This window comes from Physcomitrium patens, chromosome 26, assembly GCF_059467195.1.
Source record: "Physcomitrium patens ecotype Gransden chromosome 26, ASM5946719v1, whole genome shotgun sequence".
In the NCBI taxonomy this organism is placed as follows: Eukaryota; Viridiplantae; Streptophyta; class Bryopsida; order Funariales; family Funariaceae; genus Physcomitrium; species Physcomitrium patens.
This window is the reverse complement of record NC_143435.1, coordinates 10,979,167-11,002,355: the sequence shown is the minus strand read 5'-3', so window position 1 is coordinate 11,002,355 and position 23,189 is coordinate 10,979,167. Positions and strand designations below refer to the sequence as shown.

The window sequence follows — 23,189 nt, the reverse complement described above, 5'->3', positions numbered from 1 at the left end:
GGTGAAGAGGTTGGTTTAAATTAGTAAGGATGGTAAAAAAATTACTAACTGCACATCTGATTACAACTGAAACATCATAAATTATAATATAAATACAAAACCTTGTAATAAAAAAACATAAGGCACACATCTTAATAATGCAACATACACCATTCTAGAAGTTTAATTAAAATCTTTAATCCAAGTCACATTTTTAACTGCGATTTATTGAATAGACATTTTTGTACTAGAATTTAATAATGTTTTATCTAACGACTATAAGGTCTCAATCATTTTTGATGAATCCTTGCACAAGACTAATCCGTACTGCACCACAAGTAGAAACACAAAACAAAAAAAATATACACCTATGAATGATAAAAATGTGATACTATTGCTATTTCCATGAGTACTGTATGAAGAAAAAAGTTGAGAGGGAGAGAGAGAGAATGGAGGAATGCATGTAAGTGGGAAGGTGATCAAGAAGTAGGACGCAATTGAGGGACAATTGGGGACTGGATCACTGCAACTCCCAGCAGCCATTCCAAGAATGCACACACTCTGTCATCAGCTGCTGAGACTTGCAATCTGAATGGGCTGTTGGTGTAGATGTTTTGAGACCTTTGGGGCACTGCTGGCACTTCACAGTTGCCCAGGATATGGACATGGCAAGCAGCAGCCATTGCCACACCTCTCCTTCATGCACAAACCTCCATTCCTCCTCCTCGTTGTCAGCTCAGTCACACACACTCACTCACTCTCTCGGGATTCTTCACACCGGAAAGAGCATGGTTTGCGCAACTGCTCACCGCTGATCCACGAAACCCATGGCCTATTTCCCATGCGCGGCAATATGTAGCCGAGCCTACGACCGCATACGACGCCCCAACTGCGGTGCCGGGAGCTACTCCCCGGATCGAGAATGAAGGAGGGGAAGGAGGAAGAGGAGGAGGAAGAGGATGATGACGATGAGGATGATGAGGATGCGGGTGCATGGGAATAATTGCAGACCAGCAAGAGCCACTTGCGGGTTCCCAGTGAAGGCGCCATTGTTTGAATATGGGAGTTGCAGCATCAGAATGAGCTGTTCCAGGAGCCATTCGAAAGGGCAGTCCAGAATGGTGGTGCCCAGGTTATCTTATAATACCCGCAACCAGCAACGGACGCCGTGGCTGTGTACAACCTGAATGTGACATCGAGATAGAGAGAGAGCGAGAGAAAGGTCTGGCATTTGCCCTTCACTGCCCTTGCTGCCGATGGGACCATGCACCACCCACCGTGGATCCTCCTCCTTCGTCGTACCCTTCCTGCTCCCCTCCTCCCATTCTCTTCCTTCCCTCTCTCTCACTGTGTGCTTCAAGGTCACCTCTCCATTCCCGTCTCTGTGCAATGCATTGCAGTGGATCAGAATCCCAGTTTGATAAGTAGCTCGAATGTGGGGTCTGAGTGTTGTGGTGAGGGGAATCTTTCGATCGTCGAGATTATAGCTCCTCGCAGGGTTTTGAGGTTCGACGAGTTGGGTTTCTTCTCTTGAATTCCGTGGTGATGTTTGCGAGACCTGTGGTGCGATGGAGTGATAAATTTGGATGATGACGACGTCGTGTGCTTGCCTGGATAATGTGTTGGTCTGGTTGTGGTATTTGAAGGAGAATGCCTTGGGATGATTGAGTGGCACGATATTTGTGAACGTTGGATCTGCCTCATTAAGCTTGACATCAAGATCTCGTGGGTTGGCTTGTCTTGGCTGCTCAACACACGCTATATTCAAGTTTCTCATTGTTGGTCATGGTTGTCGTGCATGCTTGAAACTCTTCGAAATATTTTGAAACTCTCCGGAGATTCTGACGACGATCTTCTCCTTGTTGTGGAGTGAATAGAAGTGTCCTTGTGTTGCCCATCATGCCTGTATGTCTTATGAATGTGCTTGATCATTCGGTTGGCTGCAGATCTGCGTCTAGTCGTTGTGAGGCAAGAAGCGGTTCCTGGACTTCGCTTGGAGATCAGCTCGAGGACAAATCTGCGCTGATATTCTGAAAATCCTATATGCTGATAATTTGAAAATTTGAATTTTAGGGTTTGTGGACCAATGGATGGGATCATTTGCCCAAACCTGTGCTGACCGACGAACCATATTCAAATCTGGCTTCAGTAGTGCAGGCGGTGCATTATTCCGCTTCACTGGAACTTTGAGTGTGGGTTATCAAGCATTCTTTTATCTCAGACTCACAGCGGTCGGTCAGCGATGGCAGGAGCAGAGGATGAACCCTCCGGCGAAAGCAACCAGCCCCTAATCTCGTCCTCAGTTCCGGACGTGCGGTCATCTACATCCTTGCCCAGGTCCTTCAGCTATGGATCCGACAATGAACTTGAGGCTGGGAGATCATCCGGAAACTCTTTGCTCGGCAGCAGAATGAATTCAAGAGAGTCGCTCCTTGGAAGCCGCCGAGACTCGAGTAAGTGGCATTGTGCTTGTACTGTCACTTATTAGGGATGTTGCATTATTATCCAGCTGTATTTAAGAAAGTTTTTTTTTTCTTCGTTTATTTCGATTGCAATATTCTTTCTTCAAGTGGCGTAAAAGTAGTCGGGTATAGGACTGCATCTGGAGCCGAAATTACCTACTTCTTAAATATGAAATGTTGTTCAACGTAGAATTCCGTTTCACATTAAGGTAGGCCCCAAGACTAAAAAGCTATGGAATAGTTGAACAGTATAATGCGAGTATAATTTCTGCCGAAAAACGTGATCCATACTTAAACTGGAATCATGAAAAACAACCCCCTTTACATGCCTGCAGAGCATATTGTTTTAGGTTTTTCATGAGGATTTAATCAGCTGTTCCCTCATTTTGAATGTCGGAAGCCTATCTATGCTACACTCGAAAACGAAGGAGACCGATGTACACTGCGAATGTATGCGGCATGAGCTGATCAACTAGTGACTCGGTTACTCTAATTTACTTTAATCGGAGTGATTGTATCGTTAAATGTGAACGAAAGAAGGTTTCGTCACAGCTCTTGTGTCTAATTACTGTTTTTTGAGTTTGGCTTGGTTTGTGCAGTGTATGGGAGCAGATATGGATTTGGGAACGCATACATACAAGTAGATGATCTTGGGGTCTACCTCTCGTCGGTTGCAGTCACTCTTCTTACAGGCGTCATGGCTATAATCGGGATCATTCTGTTTACACTCGTGGTCACTCTAGCTGTGATGTTGGGCAAATGTCAGAAGAAGCCTGTGTCGAATTCGTGTGCGAGTTTTTCTCTCAATGCTGAGACTAACAATCTTCAGGGGTACCTCCTACCGCAGGAGTGTGAAGGTTTTGTTGCTGGATATGTTGGCTCCGGTCAATACTATTCTGATTTTGCGGTGGCTGTTGAGGCTGCTAGGACGTATTTAAATGCAATTCAGGCAAATGAAGACGGAAAGGACCTCATTGTGTTGGATATTGACGAGACATCCTTGTCGAACATGCCTTATTACATCGCCCACCATTATGGGTGAGCTGTTCTGCCCCCCCTACGCCTCCTAATAGTTGAAATCTATTCTCATATTCTACTGCAATAGTTTTATATTAACTATTTCACGACAAGACTATTCAAATATCCATTTTAGGGAAGGAGATCATATAGCAGCACCTTGGTGAATCTGTAACCTTTGATTGTTCAGTGTTGAACGATGGAACGAAGAAACGTGGAACGAATGGGTGAACAATGCGAGCGCTCCACCACTAGATGCCATGGTATCCCTGTACAGAGACCTTCGGGCTCAGAATTGGAGTTTTGCCTTCATCACAGGAAGGCCTGAGTCACAGACAGAGAAGACCAAGCAGAATCTTCTTGATGCTGGATATTCGGACTGGGGACCTCTCATCTTCAGGTCAGTAACACTTACATTTTGACTTGATGTACGCTTGTGATCATGGTCGTGGTTGAGCAGGTTTGCAATACTTTTGCAAGAATTGCATTTTCTGTTAAACCTCGAACTTCAGCGTGCATGCTTTATGCATAGGGCATACTAGATATCATGTCACCCCTACTTTTAGTGAGTAGCCATTCAGATTTCTATGTAGCTATTTGCATTCAGGGTTGCTATTGCATGCGAACATAGTTAAGTGCGAAGTTAAGCTCACTTTTCGTTCGAATGCAGGTCACCAGAGGAGGAGACCGTTTCTGCGGTTAATTACAAGTCTAAGTACCGGAAAATGCTGGAGAAGGACGGCTATCGAATTAGAAGTTGTTTGGGTGATCAATGGAGCGACTGTTCAGGGGGACACGCTGGAGAGCGTGTCTTCAAGTTGCCTAATCCTATGTATTACATTTACTAGTAGATGTGTTGTTATTCTATGTTGGAGACAAAAGTTACCATTGGTATTAACAGCCTAATTATCATAGTTTTGCACGCTCTTATTTTTTTTGCTTACCCATGTAAAGCGAGTTGCTTATGATTTTTTCACGATATTTTTTTGTATATAATGTTTTAATTGTTTGTTTGTTTGTTTTTATTTTTATTTTTCCAACATTAAAGCCGTAGAGGTGTGAGGGTTTGGTTGCCGTTACCAGCTTTTTGCAGTGAGATGAGAGCAGTCTGCGTTGGGCATTTCCTTTCTTGGCAAGACACGTCACTCTGCACCAGTTTGTAAACAGTTGACGCCACAAGCTTAGATTTCTTTAGTTTACTATGATGCGTTTGACTGGGTGGGAGTTGTATGAACACCATCGAATTTCCTCCTGTTACGGGAGCCCTCTACATTTGACTAGGAAACATTCTATCTTGAGGTGCTAATACGCCTTTTGCATTGGATGTTGGGGTCAAAAGAATATTGTAGAAAATAGTGTTTATCTAAAAACATGTAATAATAAAACGCATGCAAGTGGCGTTTCCTCAAAGAGACTTTGTCAAGATGCCTTTGTACTAAAGTTTGCGATGTTTCCTGTGAAGGTGTTCTACTTTGTGTTTGTGCAGTTGCAGTCCTTAATTTCCTCCGTGTTTCTGAATGCAAGCTGTTGTATCTCGTGGACATCTTTAAGCAAAAGTGGCATCTGGTTGGAAGCCAATACAGCCTATTCCATTTAGTAGGCGGTTTTTGATATGAAGATGGAAAGAGTGACACAAATTAATGTGTGATTGCTGTAGTCAATTTCCATTTATCCATGTCATACATGGAAATTGTACCATTTGTGTTCAGCAACTGAGCACTAGGACCAAAAAAATACATCTTCGTATGTTCTAAGAAATCGCCTGTCTGTTCGGAAAGTTCCAAATTTCATATGTAGATGTAGATACCGGCAACGAAAGCAGGATTATAGAAGGAGTGAAATGGAAATATTCGACTTGTCGAAGTAGGGAGTTTCTGAGCGTTGGCGTCATAGCTATTTTTGGGATGCTTGAAGGGACAATTCTATCTTGCAGTCACTGTTTCCATACAATGGTTTGATATCATTGTTTTATTCTTTGTTTCATTACTTATGACATTTTGCAATGCATAGAATGTGGTGTAGTTTATAATAACTCAATGTCCAAAAATGCATTATGTGCCTTGATTGTATTAAGAGAAATTTTTACGATGAGTTTTTTTTGGATAAATAATAATATCGAATTTATATAATATAATGTTATTAGAAGGTTTTAATCAAGACATATATTAATAACTTTATATACAAGAATTTTATTACGGATGTAAATTTTACTATTTCCAGATATTGTTTGAAAATCAATAACAACAATAATAATTTTTTTTATTTTTTGGAGAAGAATCTTGATAATTGATAGAAAAAAAAAGTTTTTTTATTAAATAATTTGAATATTTTTATTAAGAAATTCCACAAGAACACACTTATAGATTATATTCACAAAAAATTATAAATTTCAATTTTAGAAGTATGTTATATATATATATATATATATATATATTATGTCTGTTGTCTATTTTAGGAGCATGTAATTTTGATAGAGAAATAAAACTCACTTATTTTAAATACCAATTGAAAAAATTGTTTAAATAATTTTGTAATAAATTCTAATTTATATATTATTTATATCTTCTTGTCTTTTATTAAAACATACAACTCTATAAAATATATGCAGTTTTTTTGCAATATCATAAATAAAAATTTAAAATTCATTTATTTATTTGTTTTCTTTCCCAATTTATTGCATACTTTACATTGGAAGAAAAATATTATGAGTGTGAAAATATACTTCTTATTAGTATATATCACCTAAGGTTCTTTCTACATTTCTATTGTAGATAACACTATCCACCAAATTAAGAGGCTACAAAGCAAGAGAATTGTCAAAAAGAAGAACTCTTGAAGAAAACAAGAGACAAGAAGCCATGACTAATTAAAGTATCTCCAAAATAATAATAATAATACAATACCTTAAATAACATAATAATCCTATAAATCCCACCATCTACTCCAATTTTCATCAAACATCAAAGAGGTACATATTCCACCCATCTCTTGAAATAAATCCACAATTACAAGTTCTTTCTTGTGGATCTTGTAGTTAATCTCTGCTGCTGAAAAGTTTTTATTTGCCCACCATGTACTCTCACTTACATGGAAAGCCATGGAAGGGGTGAGGAGTAGAAGGAGTGCCACATCAGCTGCCACGTAGTGAAGGAGGGGAATCCGACATGGAATGAAACGGGGGAATTGAGGAGGAAGAAAGCATCACCGTGACGGCGGCGATGACGAGCGAGAGAGAGTGGACGTGCACGTCGGAGCAGCTCGGGGCCAGAAACAATTGGCGAGCCATCTTTAAAGGTGGTCGAATCTTTGACTCGCAGCGCTAGGATGTGTTCGTGACATGATCCTCCCCCAGTTCGCCATTGTTTCACTGCTTCTGCTTCTCCCCTTGACATCAGCACCTCGCCCCAGCCATGCATGTGCGTGTCGCACCTCCGATAAACTATCCCTTTTTGTTGCTCCTCATGTTGATCGTTGTGCTCCCTTCCCTGCATCGTGATCCATTTCAACGTCACTACAGTGGCAACTGGATCGCTGTCTTCCTCTCCTGATTATGATAGCAATTTCTGGAACGTGTTGTGTACCCAGTTGCAACACGACGATGGTCATCCGCACCCAACTTGCCCCTTGACAAGTCCTCACCTCTGAATTCTGCATTCCCATCATCATCCTCTTTTCAAACGGGATATTCTCGTTTTCGAGTGAGTTACTCCCGTGTGGCGAATACGGAACACGCCCACAGCCCTTTGACGCGCTTGAATGCTGGTCCTGCTTGAGCAAACTCCCAGTCCCTTGGTATTGTTATCAATGACATCAACCAGTCAGTGCTGTGACCGGCGTATTCTTACGAGTCACCGTCATGTTTTATGTGCGCATCACTCTATGATATCCACCATAATTCTTCGGAAATATAATGTGCTAATGTGGTCTTTGTATGTTGTTCGTGTACTGAATTAAGTACTTCTGGTTCTCGAAGTATTGTCAAGAAAGTCGTAGCACATGATTGATTAGTTGGTGCAGAGGAAGAAATCGATCATGGAAACGTCACAACATCTAGAAACACAAATTCAATGTTTGTGACCTAAGTGGACGTGAATTCCTTGGCTTGGACCTACTGGCTTGGAGTAAAACTATCCCCTCCTTCCAACTCACTCGGCAGTGTTGCATATAACTAGTGAACAAAGGTGATGTTTGGTTCGCAGGTAATTCCTTGAGAGATTCATTGGCTTTATACATCGGGTTTCACAAAACCAGAAACATGCATTTTAAAATATGGATCGAATGGATTAATTGTTTTGACATATATCATTGTTTGACTTGGTAACCATTATAAGACCAAGACCCCTGGAGCTCTATAATCTGCCTGTCGATGGCGCTCTTGGTCAGCATCCAACACTAGCGAGCAGCTCCAGAATGAACTTCGTTCCAGTAATAGCTTTCTAGTTGCGAAGTTGTATTGCTGTGTTATGTTTCTGCAGCGCATTGATCGCTTGTAGAGCACTCAAGTTGGATCATGCCGCTTCGACACAGTATACCACGACGGTGAACTGCGTGGTGGAGGCGAGCTGTAACGTAGTTTACGGAAACAAAAGTAACAGAGTTTATGAAAAAAATGTGCCGAGTTTGAAGTGTGTCACATTTCTGGATTTGAGAAGTCTGACTGCAGCAGGTGTATCCATGAAAATCTTGTCCATGATACATGAAATTTCTGAGGTGGCTTCTAGGACATAACACAGGAAAATTTAGTTTTGGATGAGCTTGAGCACATCTGAGTGTGTACGATGCTGGAAGCATAGGAATGTTTGTTGGATTGTGGACTTCTGGCACTCGAATCGATTGCGACTTGACGTGGACGTTGGAGTTGAACGAGGAAAACCTGGTGGTTAATCTCTATCCGTCACTGCAAACTCCTCAGGTATCTACAATGGGAGGTATCATGCAGGCGTCCTTGAGTTTTTCCGAAGTGTACAGCAACAGCGAGCAAGAGTATGAATTGGGATGTCCTTACCACAGCTGCATCGTGGATGATTTTGACGAGGTGCAAACTTCAGCGCTTCTGAGCAAAACTCACCAGCGTGACGCACTTTTGACGTGGCGAAGCTCGACGCAGCAAGTGGCACCTGCATCCCGATCCAGCCCTTCCCTCACTGTCACACTACCCAGTTGCTCTGAGGTTGACATCAAATCGTCGATGTTCAGCGACCTTGCAGGCGTGTTGCAGGATCCTGAGTCATCGTCTGGGTGTCAACTGTTTTCTCTCCCTGCTAGTCCGTGGCGATCAAAGCGTGTGCACTGCAGCAACCTACAAGGATTGAACATGGGTAATGCACATCTTTCGGTGTATGGTGACGGCGTTACGCCGCCCCTAAGTGAACACGACGTTGACGACACGTTTCTCTTCAGCAGCATGAAGAATGACTGGACGATTCTTTCACCACTCAAGACCGCTGGTACTATGCCTAATCTCCCATCACCTCTCGGGAGGGAACTATCCCCAAGACCACAACTTACGGCAGTGAAGGAGGAGCTAGTATATGTTTCGGAGCCTATTGCACCGTCGAACGATGAAACTCAACGTCCAGTTACTGCTCCAGCACCGAAGAAGAGCCAGACATCAAACGGGGCTACTCCAAGTCAGAAAGCAGGTGCGCCCAGGCAGTCTCACATGCATTACAGAGGGGTAAGGCAGCGGCCTTGGGGCAAATTCGCGGCAGAAATTCGTGATTCTAGCCGACAGGGATCCCGGTTATGGCTGGGAACTTTCGACACTGCGGAAGAAGCAGCGCTCGCATATGACGATGCCGCTCTTCGGCTCCGGGGATCCCGTGCGCTACTGAATTTTCCGCTTAGAGCAGCCAGTGGGCGAAATGTTCAGCTACTGACAACGAGCAGACCTAAGGCACCCAAGCAGGCTCCAGCTTCCAGAAAGCCTGAATCACAGTCCCAAAACAAGTCCGGCATTAATTCAAATCAACCTCGAGGGCAAAAGCGGCCTCTGAACACTCACGAAGGTGATGGTGATTCCAGCACTATCAGCAAGAAATCCTGCGACCTCACAACCTTTGATGCTGCCGCTGCTTCGCTATCTGCATCATCGCCCGAAGGAAATAGCAAGGGACGCCGCGAAATGGAAGTCGCAGTACCTGATCGCACGATGACTTGTGCACAAGCGTTGGAGGATTCGAAATTGAATAATTTTCTGGAGGTTCTGCTCAAGTCACCTCGACAGGGTGGTGCTACTCCCACTTCAAGCACATGGTGCTGGCCACAAATGAACTACTCACCGCTGTCCCTCTTCATGCCTCCGTTATCGCCGGCCATAAAGCCTCCCAGCTCCCCACTGTCTAGCCCCCTTCCCCTCTTCTTGTTTTAAACATTACCGGATTCACCGTTTTTACCACTCTCTTTGCTATATTGACATGAATCTTGCATTCCATGTTCAGTCTCGGCTTGTTGCCAAGGAGCTCTGGCACTTAACTGCGTTCACATCAGCCATCAAGGACATTGACAGTATGGTCACGTGCTGAAACATATGAGAGTGATTGGGACGCATTTTGTGTTTATTTGAAGAATGGAAGGCCGGAATAACCACCGAGGCTTGTTGAAGCATGGCTGCAACTTTTGATCATCTGTAGGAAAATGTGATAGTGTGTGTATGTGTGTGTGGATGATGGAGCTTAATTATCTGCTTCCATGAAGATGCTGCACTTCAGAGAGCACATTTACCGGTCCATTTCCTGCAACAAAAGCTCGGGGTGAAGAAAACTTTATCATTTAAACATCGCTACAGAGAGTTTACCTGTAGTGTGTTGTCTGAATCTTACGTCCACAAGTGCAGCTGAGTCTATCCGCAAGAGATTGAGTGATCATTCACTTCTTTTGTTCTCACGTATTAATAATCTAAGAGTTTAGAATTGTGCATGAAAGATGATCCTGCCTGAAATCTGGTGAAGCACAGTCAAAAATCACAATTGCCTCAGGTGGTCTCAGGTGTGAGGTCTCCATCTTGAGTATGTAAATGATTTCTTTTAATACAATTTCTCAGTTGCAAAAGCCCTACTAACCTTCCATGGAACTTGTTTGTTGCCGTCTGTAAAATCCGTTCTCATCATGGCTGCTTCAATCCATCAACCTGCAGACCAGTTTCGTATTTCCTGTTCACCGGCTGATCCGTGAGGCTCAGTCGGTAATAAATCTAAAAAAAGAAAAATTCCACCTCAGATATACTGAACAATGTCAAACTTCTGCGTGAGTGCTGATTCACCAGATGCTTTTACGCAAAAAGAGAGAGAAAGAACCAATTTCGGCCATTCGTTTTCCAATCAGTGTCAAACATCAGAAAATTTGTAAAAATAACTAAATATCATGCACAGATAGAAATGCAGGGACTTTGCAGTCTCCAGGAGAGTGAATCCTAGGGGGGGGGGGGGGGGGGGGGCACCGATATCCGGGCTCCCGTGAGAGCCTAGCAACCCGAGGTCACGGAGTGGGTCAGAGGGCCTGCAATTTCCACCCCTCGCACCATTGTCGTGGCACTTTTCCTGGAGGTTGACGTTGCTTGAGCTTGAGTTTGAGTTGGAGACTGGATTGTCTACCGTGGACTCGTACTTGGATTTCTCCTGGTCTGGAGTGCGCATAGTGTTGCCATCTAATCTGCAGCAGCAGCAGCAGCAGCCGTAGCAGCAAGAATCACGCCATCGGCACAGGTACCACCAAACCGTGATCGTCCCGCATGGTGAAGCGCGTTTGAGGTGATGCCTCACCCTCCTCTGATAGTGTTGTGTCCACCCACTGCTGGGTCCAGTCAACATCACCTAGAGGCTGCTTTAATCTATGGGTCTCTCCTCCCCGGAAATCAGGTTGCACATGAAGCATCCTCCTTCACTGGCCTTCCTTTTCTTCTTCTTCTTATTCTTCATCTTCTTGTGCTGCTGCTGCTGCTCCATCAGACTGTTGGGCATGAAAACCAAACAGTGACTCATGCCTTCCTTTCCTCCTCCATGCAGCACATCCACCTTCGAACTTGCCAAACACGACCCCCCCCCCCCCCCCCTAGAAATCAAGACCCTTGCCCATCATCAAGTTTGAAAGATGTGCAGGACTTGTGATTTTTTTGTTGTTGTTGTTGTTGACAAAACCCAGCTGCATGAGAAAAAGTACTGAGCTTTGCTCTTTAATTGCTTTCTTTCTTTCTTTCTTTAAATGTGTGTATGTGTGAATGTGACAGAATAGGCTATTTTTCTGGGTTTGTACACTGCACATGTTCACCTCCTGAACACTCCTTTGCCAGTACATGGAAATCTGAATTGTTTGTACAAAGCACCATTGCTTGAGGAGCACATCATTGTTTCGGACACTAAAGATTTGTTCAACATCATTTTCATTGGCTTTGAAAATGTGTTCTGTGTAGGTAGTTAGGATTTGGTTTGTTTTATAATTGAAGCTTTTGATGAGGATGTGAACAATGCTTGAGGTTGTTATTGGTGGGGATGTTGATGTTTAGGTACTTTGGCTTGTGAAGAATGATGAAGTCAACTCAATTATTTTTAATCAATGTTTAGCAGCCATGCATTGTTCATGTGGATTTTGTGTATTTCAAGCAGATTAACTTGAGTAGAACTAAATGTGCAAATAAAGGTGGCAAGGAAATCCTTGAATATTTAAATTTTGTGTAGACCTTAAACACTTAAAAAGCATGAATTTTCTTGATTTGTTGTTGTTTGATTTAATTTGTACATGAAATGGTGTTAGATTTAGTATTTTCATGTGATGTGTTATATTTCTAGAAAAATCATAGTAAAATTAATGGATATTCAGATCCTAGTCTCATAATTTTTCCAATACATAGTGAGTGTACATAACCAATGATGCTGCAGTTTTCCCAATTCAATAAACATAACCAAATTAAATTGTGCTTTTTGTGGTCTTATTATGAATCATGTTACACAAAACCTAAAGAAAAAATCTTAATAAATTAAAATAATCATAATTATTTACAAAATACATTGCACAAATAGAAAACTAAATCTATGAATATTTGGCTTAATAATATTTCATAATTAAAATTTTATTCTAGTATTTTACTATTAGGATTTATATTTTCTAATAATTTAATAATACACCTTAAAACCTTTTATTTTATTAAATTTCATTGAAAAATCAATTATTACACTAATTTCTTTAAAATATTAAATATCTAAGCTCGTTAAATTTGAGTGAAAAATACCATTTAAAAAAATGTATTACTTTATGTGTTTCATCTATATATATATATATATATAAATATATTTATTTATTTATGAAAAGTATAATAAGATTTGATACTGGTTTTTCATCAACCAGAATAATTATTATTATATAAATTAAATTATGGAATTTAGTTTTATTTGCATCTGATTTTGTAATAAGTTTGACAAGATTTCTTCATATTTGCTTTAACATGTTAGATACATATTTTATAGTATCATTTTTTTTAATTGATAAGTTTTTTTTTAGAAATTAATTATTTAAAAAAATTATTATGAAAATTTAAGCTATTAATATTAATTATTATTAAAATATTTTTATATAAATAAGTAATTTTTACTCTAATTAAAATTAATTGATTCTTAATTCTTTTAAAAGGTCTTGTCTTCAACTTAAAGAGAAGGTTCATTAACACATAGAATTATTTATTCATTTATATCTAAAAAAATAAAAATTTTCTATTAAAATCAGTATTTTAGAACATTCAGTCTTTGTTACAAGAATAACACTGACAAATATTAATAAATTCAAAATAATAGGCTACGTTTTTATAAAAAAAATTAAGTACTAAAAATTAATATATTATATTTTTAATTTTTAAACCATTCATTTCATTGAATAAGTTATCATAAAAATCAAATCATTCTTAATAAATCTTGTTATAAGATTTTTTATTTATTTATTTAAATATATATACATATATACATATATATACACACATACATACATATATATATATATATACACATACATATATACATTTATAGAAACTTTTGTAAAAGTAACATTACAAAAAATATATTGAATAAGCTTGTAAAAAGAAGGTGTTGTAGAAGAGATTCTTATAAGCTACTGCAAGAGTGCTTAAAGAATCTTGTTGTACAAAACTTTTAGTAAGGTTTTACCTCTTGTGATTCTTAGTAGGATATTTATGGCCTACCAATAAAGTTGGTTGGGTTCTACTAAGGTTATTAAAAAATTGGTTATTAATTAAGCTCTAAAAGTCTCAACAACATAGTACAAAAGAACTTTGTGAAAAATGATGTCTCTTCACATAGAAAAAAATTATTTATTCTAAACAACAATGAAGAAGATGGTGTTAATTCCTCTATTGAAACAATACCATATGACATAATTCAACATTCTTGTCTAATTGATTGTATCAAGGAATGCAATTAGGGTAAAAGTTTAAGAAGATAGTTCAAGAGAAAGGTATTTTCAATCATAATCATCTACCTTTTCCATTCTCACACCTTTGACTAAATATGGCTTAAGATGGGAGGTTATGGTTGCCATTCATTTGTTCATTTGGGATAACAAGAGCCATAAAAAGCAGACTTTCATTGTGCTAATAATATGGATACAACACAGGCAAGCTTGAACACCTTGGAGGGGGTGCATGGCAAAGATGGTGACAACACTGTTGAAGTATGTTGACAACTTGTCAGAATTCTTGCACCAGAGTAAGTCTCCAACTTCTATTGACCCATCAAAACCAACAATTTTCCTCCACACTACACACACAGAGAGACTCACTTTTCATGGGTTCTGCTTTGATATATATATATACATACATACATACATACATACATACATAGGCATGCATCAGATGATGTGGCTTTCAAAACCCTAAAAGTGCCACCTTGAGGGGTAGCAGGCAGCCTTAGAAGTCAACAAGGAGGGGGGGGGGACAAGGGGAGGCATGGAATGAGAGTGGGAGCACAAGTGAGGAGGAGATGTGTGTGTGTGGGAGCTGCAATGTGTGGATATCTATGAGGGACCCAACAAGGGCAATGGCAATGGCCAAGGGGAAAGGGGAAAGCCCAAGGAAAGAAAGGAGAAAGGACTTGTATCTACAACAAGTCACCCACAACCCAACGACCACAATGGACCCAGTCAGTGGAAAAGCTTATCCCGTGTGAGCCTCCCCTCCCCTTTGGTGGTCCCTTCCCTTTCCTTCCTTGCTTCCTTCCTTAGTGCTTACTTTCTCCACAGCTACACTGATAAGAGATTCTTCACCCTCCTCCTGCTTGCAATCTGTGCACAATCTATTGGCCCTTCTGCTCACAAATCGATGTCGAATAATAAACTCATTGCATACTGTTCAACCCACGTTACACATTCTGTTTGCTGATGACACACAAGTCTACTTACCCATGGTGGATGAGTCTAGAATGAAAAGTTTGTTAAGACCAGCGTCATTAAAGGTAATATTAGATGCAGATATCAAAGGGGTGTGGTCTGACTGGAGGAACCCGGATTAACACGGTAAATATAAATGTATATATATATATATATATAGAAAAACTCTGCTCCTAACTGTGTTGTCCGATGCTGTCCTATTCCTCAAGCATTGATCACCGCGTGCGGTGCAACACAATGTGCCGTGAACGTGTCAAAGCAAGGCTGCGGGGAATTGTCTCTAGCCTGACACCATTCCGTGATTAGCATCAGCAGCAGCCTTGCTCTAGACCCGAATAGAGCTTTTGTATCTTGTGAGAAAAAAGTGTTTCGCAGCAGTGCGCTGCATTGGGTGTGAGAGTCGGTTAAGCTGTCGTAATGGTACGTCTGTTTATATGAGGAGAGTAGAACCCATATTCTGTACGAGTTTCTGGCCAACAGCAGATTCGCGGAGGTTGGTGTTTTCTGTCGGTCTGCGGCGTGGAATCCACGTAACAGACGAATGATACCGTAGGGAGTTGATCTGCCTGCGAGGCGATGGCAAAAAAGGAGGGGTATCGTGGAGAAAACGGTAGAGAGGGGGGCAGGAACGAAGGAACGAAGGAACGCAGGAGAGCACGGCATCATCATCAGCATCCACGCTGTGCCAGTAACACTCTCGTCACCAAGCCTACATGACAATCCACCCTCGCGGAGTGCGCTTCTCACTATTTGCATAGCTCCGTTGACCGTCAACGAGACATCTCGCGGAGTTCGCATCGCACCCCCGCCCCTTCCCCTCCATCCATCCAGCCTTGGTCAGGTCGCCACACATTGATCGATCTCAACGATTATGCAGTGAGTGAGCAAGCATGCATTTTGACTTCGCTTAATCTGCTGCATGTCTTGACCTGGAGCGAGGTGTGGGTTGAGAACAGCGTCCTCCGTGCACGGAAGCTGCTGTCCTCTCGTCGAACGAAGAATAATCCGGTTCGTTGAACTGCTAGGGAAGTGGATATTTGGTGGGGGTATTTAGTGCAGATTCATACGATTCGGACATTTCCCTTGTTTCCGGTGCAGCATTCAGTTTGACTTCATTTGCTTCGAGCAGGAGGAAACCAGAGAAAGAGAATGTGACCGTACCGTGAGCGTGGCTTGTCAGCGAGCTTTGGCTTCCTCGCTGCTGAGGTCGTGGCATCGGCCAGTCAAGGTGAGCTCCATGCAGATTTTGGGCGCATGCATGTTTTTGGGTGCTGCGGAAATTCGAAACGTTGTAGCCATCTGATTTTTGTGGAATGCTTCCCCTGAGCTCTTGCGTCTCAAGCCATGGATATGGCTGCTGCATCTTGGGCCTCTTAGTGGGTGTTCGCGGCAAAGTTTGGCTGTCCCGGTGTGTGGTGAAGGAACCCTCAAGCGGCTCCATGTCCGAGCTGTTGACTTGTTTCACTTCTGCGCGCTTTTTTACGTATTCATCAGCTGTCTGCGCCTATTCTATCCCTCCGACACTTCAAAATTGCCTCAATTACTTTTGGTGCAGGCTTGGCGGTAAATTTTTTGGTTGCAACCAACGTCGCAGAATCATCGAATAAAGGCGTCTCTTAGGCCGGAAACAGAAAAGTAGTGTCCTCAAGGGATGTTCAGACCATGGATTTTCAAGACATGAGGGGTGCGTGATCCTACAAGTCAATGTCACTGTAGTTTTAGGTTGATTTTGGCAAGTGCCTCTATTGATATTCAACCGCAGAGGAAAGAGAAATCTCTGGAGGAAAAAGCCCGGGGGCGCCTGGCTGGTGAATCATTTGTGGAGGCGTCTCATGTTGACCACTGATTTTCCAATTGCTTCGTGGTTTCCACGAGGATAGTCACAAAAATCATGAGGCTGCTGGATTTTTCATGTCACATCAGGCCCTAGATTAGTTGTTCTAACGTAGCCGATTGCAACAGAGCTTCATCGATGAATTCCGGCGGCCTGTCGTCCTGGAAAGATGCGGTGGACCGAGCTCTCGGTTGCAGTAGCCGCGATCTTCCAGGACATCCTAAAGACTGCAACAATATTAGAACAGATAGTACAACGGTGGAGAGAAATACAAACAACGCTAAAATGGAGCGACGCAGATCGAAAAAGCAACTTTCAATCGAAATTGAGCAGAAGCAAGGCGGCACCACACACCCTGCAGCGCCTATGGATCCCCAGATCTGGGGAAACCTCCCATTCCACTTACTGGAGTCCATTCTAGCCTGGCTTCCAGTCTCAAGTTTGCTTAAACTCCGTTGCGTCTGCAAAAGTTTTAACAACATTGTCTACTCCCCAAGTCTGTGGGAGACCTCGCGACGGATTCGTAGTTCGACAGCGTGGTATCTATTTCGAGGAGAGGGGCGTGAATGTGTGGCCTTCAATCCGCAGGCTGATAGCTGGTGTAATCTCCCGCTTGGATTTCTGCCCAGCTCCAAGGGAAGAGTTGTTGCTACCGCTGGTGGGCTGCTCTGCATGCGACAGGGTGAGAAGATGATCATTTGCAACCCTCTCAGCAAAACGTGGGTGGAGCTTCCTCCCAAGCGGAACACATGGAAATTCCCAATCGTTGGTACGGTTCTGACACTTGGTTACAGGCAATAGCAACCCTATACATTTGTGGCCTGCAATGGAAATGGTTTCTTTGTGAGTACATGGAGATTGCGGTCTGGATTTTCGCACTGGTATTGCACTTTTAACCATCTCACGTTACGATCCAAAATCCAGAATCTAAGCGTGGTCTCCCAGAAATCCCTCCACCAGAAAAAAAAATCCGACGTGGTAGTTGCATTGAACTTCTCTGTGATTTCTTATATTAGGTAAATCAGTCAATAAGATATTTTTAGAAAATGGGACCTTGATGCTTTTTGTATTTGATTAAATGGGCTGTGGGTGAGAAGGAATGGTAATGGACACGAAGACGAAAGAGTACAAGGTGGTGGTAGCAGGAAGCAACTCCGCAAGCTGGGGCAAGAATCTTGTCACCGAGGTTTACAGTTCACTTACCCGAGCATGGAAAGTCGTTGAAAGTCATCCTGTGCAACATCTATATCAAACCAGTGCTATCCATTGCAATGGTTACCTCTACAGTGCAGGTAACAATCATTCTCCGACTCTCAGCTCTCAATCAACTGATCTACTTGTCTCACTACATTAGACTGACACCATTTAGGGGACATACATTGGAGTGCAGACCTTACCGGGACTAACTGAATCATATCGACACCATGCAGGATTTGATGCAATTCTAGCCTACGACCTGCAGCAGGAGAAATGGAGAGAGCTGAAAGGGCCTGCCCTGCAAAATACGCAGCTCATGCTACCACAAATCTGTGAGTGCAATGGCTGCTTACTTATGGTCGAGGTGGTGAGCGAGCACTTCCTCATGTCCCGAGTCTCCATTTGGGCACTGCGGCAGTTCGACAACCAGTGGTTTAAGCTGACCTCCATGCCACACAAAATTCTTGAGGAAGTCATCAGTATCTCTGGTAGATAAACCCTTCTCCGTATGTCCATCTTGTTCTTCTTCCCCTGGATCCCTTTGCACAAGATTGAAAAGGATGAGGTTTGTTATTTTTGGGACAATATCTCGAGCAGAGTAGCATTGTCAGCTGCATGCACACGCAGACCAACGTGCTCATGTACGTCTTAAATAACGCACTTTGCATTGGCTCAAATGATGTACAGGAACGAGACTGTTCACATACTTCGGGCATGGCGACCTCATCTGTTTTACTATCGCTAGACGAAGAGTCCTGGTGTACAGTATGAGCCGAAGGATGTGGAGATGGCTGCCGCGTTGTCCATTCGTGCAAGGATTTGCGCGTCGATTCACAACTTTAGCTTATGAGCCTCGAGTGGAGGCCATGATTTGAGAAGTCTAGACGTCCTCATCAGATATCGCAATACACGAATAAGACGCCAATGACGTGAAGAGGGAGCTGTAATATGTCGCAATGTTAATCAGCTTTAGAACTGTTGCAGATTTTGCAGGAAATGCGACACAAGGGCAGCATGCCTGGGAACACGATTAATTCTACTCTAGCCTCAGAGCTGAACCCTACAGCCTAATGCCCTGGACACTTCACTACTACATCACAAATAGGACGGTTTCTGGTCAAGTGGGGCCAGAATAGCTTTAAAAAGAAAGTTGGTTTGTGAACCGTTGGATGCAAGGAACCAGATGGTATGGAGCATTCAGAACATCACTTTTATGAGACGTTTCAGTTTGAAGCAACCACTAACCAACTAAGTTGTCAACGTGTAGAGATTTTTTATTTTTGTATACTCTTCTAAATCCAACACGTCGCCAACCGAGTGGAAAGAAAAACAGGATTGTAGCCTCGTCACAATCCTTTGTCTCGTCTGCAAAATTGATCGAAACTGACCCAAATAGGAATTACAGTTACCGCTACTGTCTATGACTATCATCAGTGTCCCTCCCTCCGGGAGACTCTGTTTGGAAGTTTACTGTTTCCGGAAGCTGTTTCAAGTGGCTCCCGACTTTAATGTTGATTGTTGGAGTAACTCACCTGAGGAACACATCGATTTGCAAGACACTAAGACATAATTTCGTGAAATACATCTCAAGGGGAGACAGGTTTTAAGGTTCAGAATGTATGAAGCACTTCTCCCACGACCTTCTGAAGGCCTAGTTGGCTTTATCCAAAATCCTCTTGATTCTCAACCTGGCTGCAATGAACACCATTTCGTAAGAAACTTCAATGCCACACTAATACTGAGTACAGTTCCATGGGTAGTCGAGAAGGTTTAGATAAATAAGTGAGAAGAGTGTAGAGTACGAAACCAAATACCTTGCAGAATCGGAAGTCTTGTGGAGACATAGTGTGATCTACACTAAAAAGCGTTTTAATTCTGTCGCTGGTGCACGGTACACTTGTAGAACACGTTCCCCAGAGCCCTAGCAATTTGAAACTTAAAATAAATTGACCTGAGTAGGAATTGAGAACATTAGACTTATGATATTCTATAATTCTGTTAAATGAAAACTATACAATAAGCACCAAATCTCAAACTTGATGCTGGTTTGCGAATATAGTGAGAAAGAGTGGAGATGGCACTGGTACTCACACACCAATTCATTCGACCTAGACGAGACTTTCGGATCCTTTTTGACTTGTTGGAAGAGAATCGATGGAGTGGTGATAGGTGCTCAATTGTGGCGGTGTATGCTGGAGACCGATTTGCTTCCCTGAAGAAGGCCTGTTGTGTTAGTGTAATTTGCAATTGTTTTCTAAGATGCTTGGGAAGATGAACTAAAACAAAGCAGACTTAACGCTGTTGATGAGGAAATGAACGAGTCTTCAGGTTCGAAGCATAAAGAAGGATTTGACGATGGCCGACTTCCATCATCTGCATTGCATAAATTAGTAGTTGAAGAGGTGGGATTCACATTGCAGGCATGGTTCTGGTGGTTGATTTGCTTCCCTGCATGTAAGCTGGTAGCTCACCGACACATGAATGTACCAGTTCGGTGCCGGTGCATTCTGTGATAGCAATCTTTGATTTTGCTGTGATACTGCAAGGTGAGGAGCAGGTTCAGTGAAGATTCTGAGTTTTCCTTGGGATCTTCCACAGCTTCATTCTCCCACTTCAAGAAAACAGTTCCCTGGCTCTTGAAGGGAGTCACAAGTGATGGAAAGCATCCTTCATATTCTAGACACACAGCAAAGTGGGTCGCACCCAAATGCTGCATTCCTTCACTTGCAGCTCCAGAACAAGAGCTCCAGTCTCTGGAAGTGACTCTTGGGTTACACCGAGATACACATTTCGATGAGAAAGTCTGTTTGCAAAACTATGGGATAATGAGCAAAATGCTTGGCTCAATGCACATGCTCACTGGGATTTGAGTGTGTGTGTGTGTCAAATTCTAATTAAGAATATGGATTTCAAGTGGTTGGTGTTTTCTGGTTTGGCATCGATTCTAATTTCAAATTGCACAATTCAATAGGATTAAAATTTTAAAAATTGATCTTATGGTGAAATAAATTTTTTTAGTTTTATAATAAGACATGATTATGTTAACATATAATTGAACAAATATTATGAATCTTGAACAAATTTGTCTTCTAATCTTTGAAATTGAAAACGAAGACATAATACAAATCTTCAACATTAGAAGTAAAACTCAACGTAAAAAATATTGCACAGAATAAAAATAAATAAAATACTGTTTCTAACGTTCCTTAAGTCAAAACCAAGCATACTACAATTATCTTTGATACTTGCATAGTATTATTTATTAGTTTATAAATGTATTTAACTTCAAACAAAATATCATTAAAATTATTTTTTTAAATAATTTATTATATTTTTGTTTTTATATAATTATTAATGAATATTTAATTTAAAAATTTATTTTATTTCATCTCTATCAATTTTGTAATAAAGATTAAAAAACTTAAAACCTCATTTTGACTTTACATCATTTTTGCTATTTTAATTTTTGAATATATATAAATATATATATATATATATATATATATATATATATATATGTGTGTGTGTGTGTTTCCACATACATTAATTTTTTTAATAAAAATTTTAAATTCTTCTTCTAAATTTTTATAAAAATCACTTCTTAACACATATTTAGTTATCATAATTGAGTCAAGAAATTACGGTTAATTAAATGGACCAAAATAGGAATTTTTTTAAGACAATTTTTTGCTTCTTAGGCACATTAGATGCCATAAACATGAGACAAAAGAAGCATATTGTGTAAACACAAAATATGCTTTAGCAAGTGATAATAGAAGTGAGAGCATGTAAGTTTGGGATTTTTTTATTGATTCTCAAAAAAGTAAAAGAAAAATCTAAATGTAAATTTAAGTAGTACTAAAAGTAGTACTAAAGTTGTTGAATTAATAATTTATTTTCAAATGCACAATAGATTTATTTAATATAATCTATTAATTTATTTATTTATTTCATATTAACCGTGCTTGTAAATTTATGAAAATATAACTTATATAACATGATGTCTTTTGCCAAATGTTTATCTAAAAAAATTATGTAAAATAAAAAACTAATAAAAGAAACCTTTTTATAACATCATTTTAGTGGGTAGATTTGTGTTTTCTACCTTGAGCAAAAAAAACTTAAAAAATAAAAATGAACTTCACTGTTGTACAATAATAAAGTAAGTAATTTCACAAGATTATTAGAAAGAAAAATAAATTAATTGGTGTAGCTATTGACAAATTTTATAATAGAAATTTCATGTGTATGGAAGATCAGAAAAGATACAAGTATGTTCTTACTAATAATATTGCACCATGTGACTAGAAGAGTATATATATATATATATATATATATATTCCAAAACAAATAATCTAAAACCATGTTTTAAAAAAATCTGTAGGATGGTGAAATTGTAATTCCTAAAAAATATCATCTCTTGTTGCAAATTATACATGTTGCAAGATGATTTGAGTAAATATCTAATTAGAGTTCTTTTTAAATAATTGTGATGTATATATATATATATATATATATATATATTCTTTAAAAGAATGTACTATAGTACTAAACATGAAAATTTAAAGACTATAATTTTGTATTCAACACCAAAAGAAATGAGTTATTTTAAAATAATGGCAAACAAATTAATGTTTAAAATAAACAGGAGAATTCAAAAAAATTAAAATGAAAGTAATAAAAACATACTTTAAAAATCTAAACTTCACTTTAATAACAAGTTAAATTTAAAAATGATGAAATATTAAGATAATAAATAAAAATATAATTTAGTTCTATAATACATTATTTGTATATTAATAATTTCAAAGCTTTAAAATAAGATAATATTTTTAATTCAAACATTATAAACATCAATATGTCTATTTATATTTACTCTTTTTAAACACCAGGACTTTTTTTAAAGATTACTTCCAAAATCACAAATACATTATATTATTCTGAAAAGTTATAATACATAATAATGTTTTTATATGTATAGTTTTATAAGAGTTAACTGACAAGTTGACATAAAATAAGTTGATTGTTATTTTCAGATGTCACGTTGTCTATTATAAAAGGTGTAGATGTATTGTCTCTAAACCAATTGCAAATGCAATTGGCAAATTCTGCATTACGTTATTTTAGTCGATTCTATGCTTACAGGTGGCATGTTTGAAGGCCCTGCTCAAATTTCTTTTACATATTTGGACCACTTCTAAATTAAAACCTCTTTTTTCCTTTTCAACTTTAAAAAACTAAATTGGTTATATAAATAATTCTGATTCTAATAAGTTTTTCAGCAAGAAAGGTTTTTGACTGTTTTAATAAATTTG

General features: G+C 40.0%; 4 protein-coding genes across 11 annotated transcripts; 3 read left to right on the top strand and 1 right to left on the bottom strand.

Annotated features, from left to right (window-relative positions):
• The first annotated feature begins 640 nt into the window (after positions 1-640).
• LOC112277701 (acid phosphatase 1) lies at positions 641-4,454 on the top strand. 6 transcript variants are annotated; one of them, XM_024510330.3, is made up of 5 exons: positions 641-1,201; positions 1,926-2,432; positions 3,041-3,479; positions 3,649-3,858; positions 4,129-4,454. In XM_024510330.3, exons 2-5 carry the CDS (start codon positions 2,222-2,224, stop codon positions 4,304-4,306), a joined length of 1,038 nt encoding a protein of 345 aa, XP_024366098.1. In that variant the 5' UTR covers positions 641-1,201; positions 1,926-2,221; the 3' UTR covers positions 4,307-4,454. The 6 variants fall into 6 exon arrangements, with proteins under 6 accessions (XP_024366098.1, XP_024366096.1, XP_024366099.1 ...); XM_024510328.3 differs by having other exon boundaries at positions 927-1,340; XM_024510331.3 differs by having other exon boundaries at positions 1,021-1,277.
• Positions 4,455-7,718: 3,264 nt separating this feature from the next.
• On the bottom strand, positions 7,719-11,481 carry LOC141044972 (uncharacterized). 2 transcript variants are annotated; one of them, XM_073531529.2, is made up of 4 exons: positions 10,897-11,481; positions 10,520-10,650; positions 9,599-10,192; positions 7,719-9,385 (listed from the first exon to the last, which is right to left on the bottom strand). In XM_073531529.2, exons 1-2 carry the CDS (start codon positions 11,264-11,266, stop codon positions 10,583-10,585), a joined length of 438 nt encoding a protein of 145 aa, XP_073387630.1. In that variant the 5' UTR covers positions 11,267-11,481; the 3' UTR covers positions 7,719-9,385; positions 9,599-10,192; positions 10,520-10,582. The 2 variants fall into 2 exon arrangements, with proteins under 2 accessions (XP_073387630.1, XP_073387632.1); XM_073531531.2 differs by having other exon boundaries at positions 10,520-10,609.
• Positions 8,254-10,083, top strand: LOC112277774 (uncharacterized). Its single transcript, XM_024510483.3, has one exon. It carries the CDS (start codon positions 8,254-8,256, stop codon positions 9,826-9,828), a length of 1,575 nt encoding a protein of 524 aa, XP_024366251.1. The 3' UTR covers positions 9,829-10,083.
• A 4,917-nt stretch (positions 11,482-16,398) lies between the features above and the next one.
• Positions 16,399-19,159, top strand: LOC112278148 (F-box/kelch-repeat protein At5g15710). Of its 2 annotated transcripts, XM_024511288.2 has the most exons (5): positions 16,399-16,527; positions 16,806-17,446; positions 17,775-17,969; positions 18,108-18,362; positions 18,562-19,159. In XM_024511288.2, exons 2-5 carry the CDS (start codon positions 16,816-16,818, stop codon positions 18,747-18,749), a joined length of 1,269 nt encoding a protein of 422 aa, XP_024367056.1. In that variant the 5' UTR covers positions 16,399-16,527; positions 16,806-16,815; the 3' UTR covers positions 18,750-19,159. The 2 variants fall into 2 exon arrangements, with proteins under 2 accessions (XP_024367056.1, XP_090104024.1); XM_090247898.1 differs by lacking the exon at positions 16,399-16,527 and having other exon boundaries at positions 16,760-17,446.
• The last annotated feature ends 4,030 nt before the right edge of the window (positions 19,160-23,189 follow it).

Coding starts and splice junctions, on each gene's coding strand:
- LOC112277701 (XM_024510330.3), top strand. CDS start 2,222: ATGGCAGGAGCAGAGGATGAACCCTCCGGCGAAAGCAACCAGCCCCTA. Junction 3,480..3,648: donor TACATCGCCCACCATTATGG/GTGAGCTGTTCT, acceptor TTGATTGTTCAG/TGTTGAACGATGGAACGAAG. Junction 3,859..4,128: donor TGGGGACCTCTCATCTTCAG/GTCAGTAACACT, acceptor GTTCGAATGCAG/GTCACCAGAGGAGGAGACCG.
- LOC141044972 (XM_073531529.2), bottom strand. CDS start 11,266: ATGTTGACTGGACCCAGCAGTGGGTGGACACAACACTATCAGAGGAGG. Junction 10,651..10,896: donor TCACGGGAGCCCGGATATCG/GTGCCCCCCCCC, acceptor TTCTTTTTTTAG/ATTTATTACCGACTGAGCCT.
- LOC112277774 (XM_024510483.3), top strand. CDS start 8,254: ATGTTTGTTGGATTGTGGACTTCTGGCACTCGAATCGATTGCGACTTG.
- LOC112278148 (XM_024511288.2), top strand. CDS start 16,816: ATGAATTCCGGCGGCCTGTCGTCCTGGAAAGATGCGGTGGACCGAGCT. Junction 17,447..17,774: donor ATGGAAATTCCCAATCGTTG/GTACGGTTCTGA, acceptor GTGGGTGAGAAG/GAATGGTAATGGACACGAAG. Junction 17,970..18,107: donor TGGTTACCTCTACAGTGCAG/GTAACAATCATT, acceptor GACACCATGCAG/GATTTGATGCAATTCTAGCC.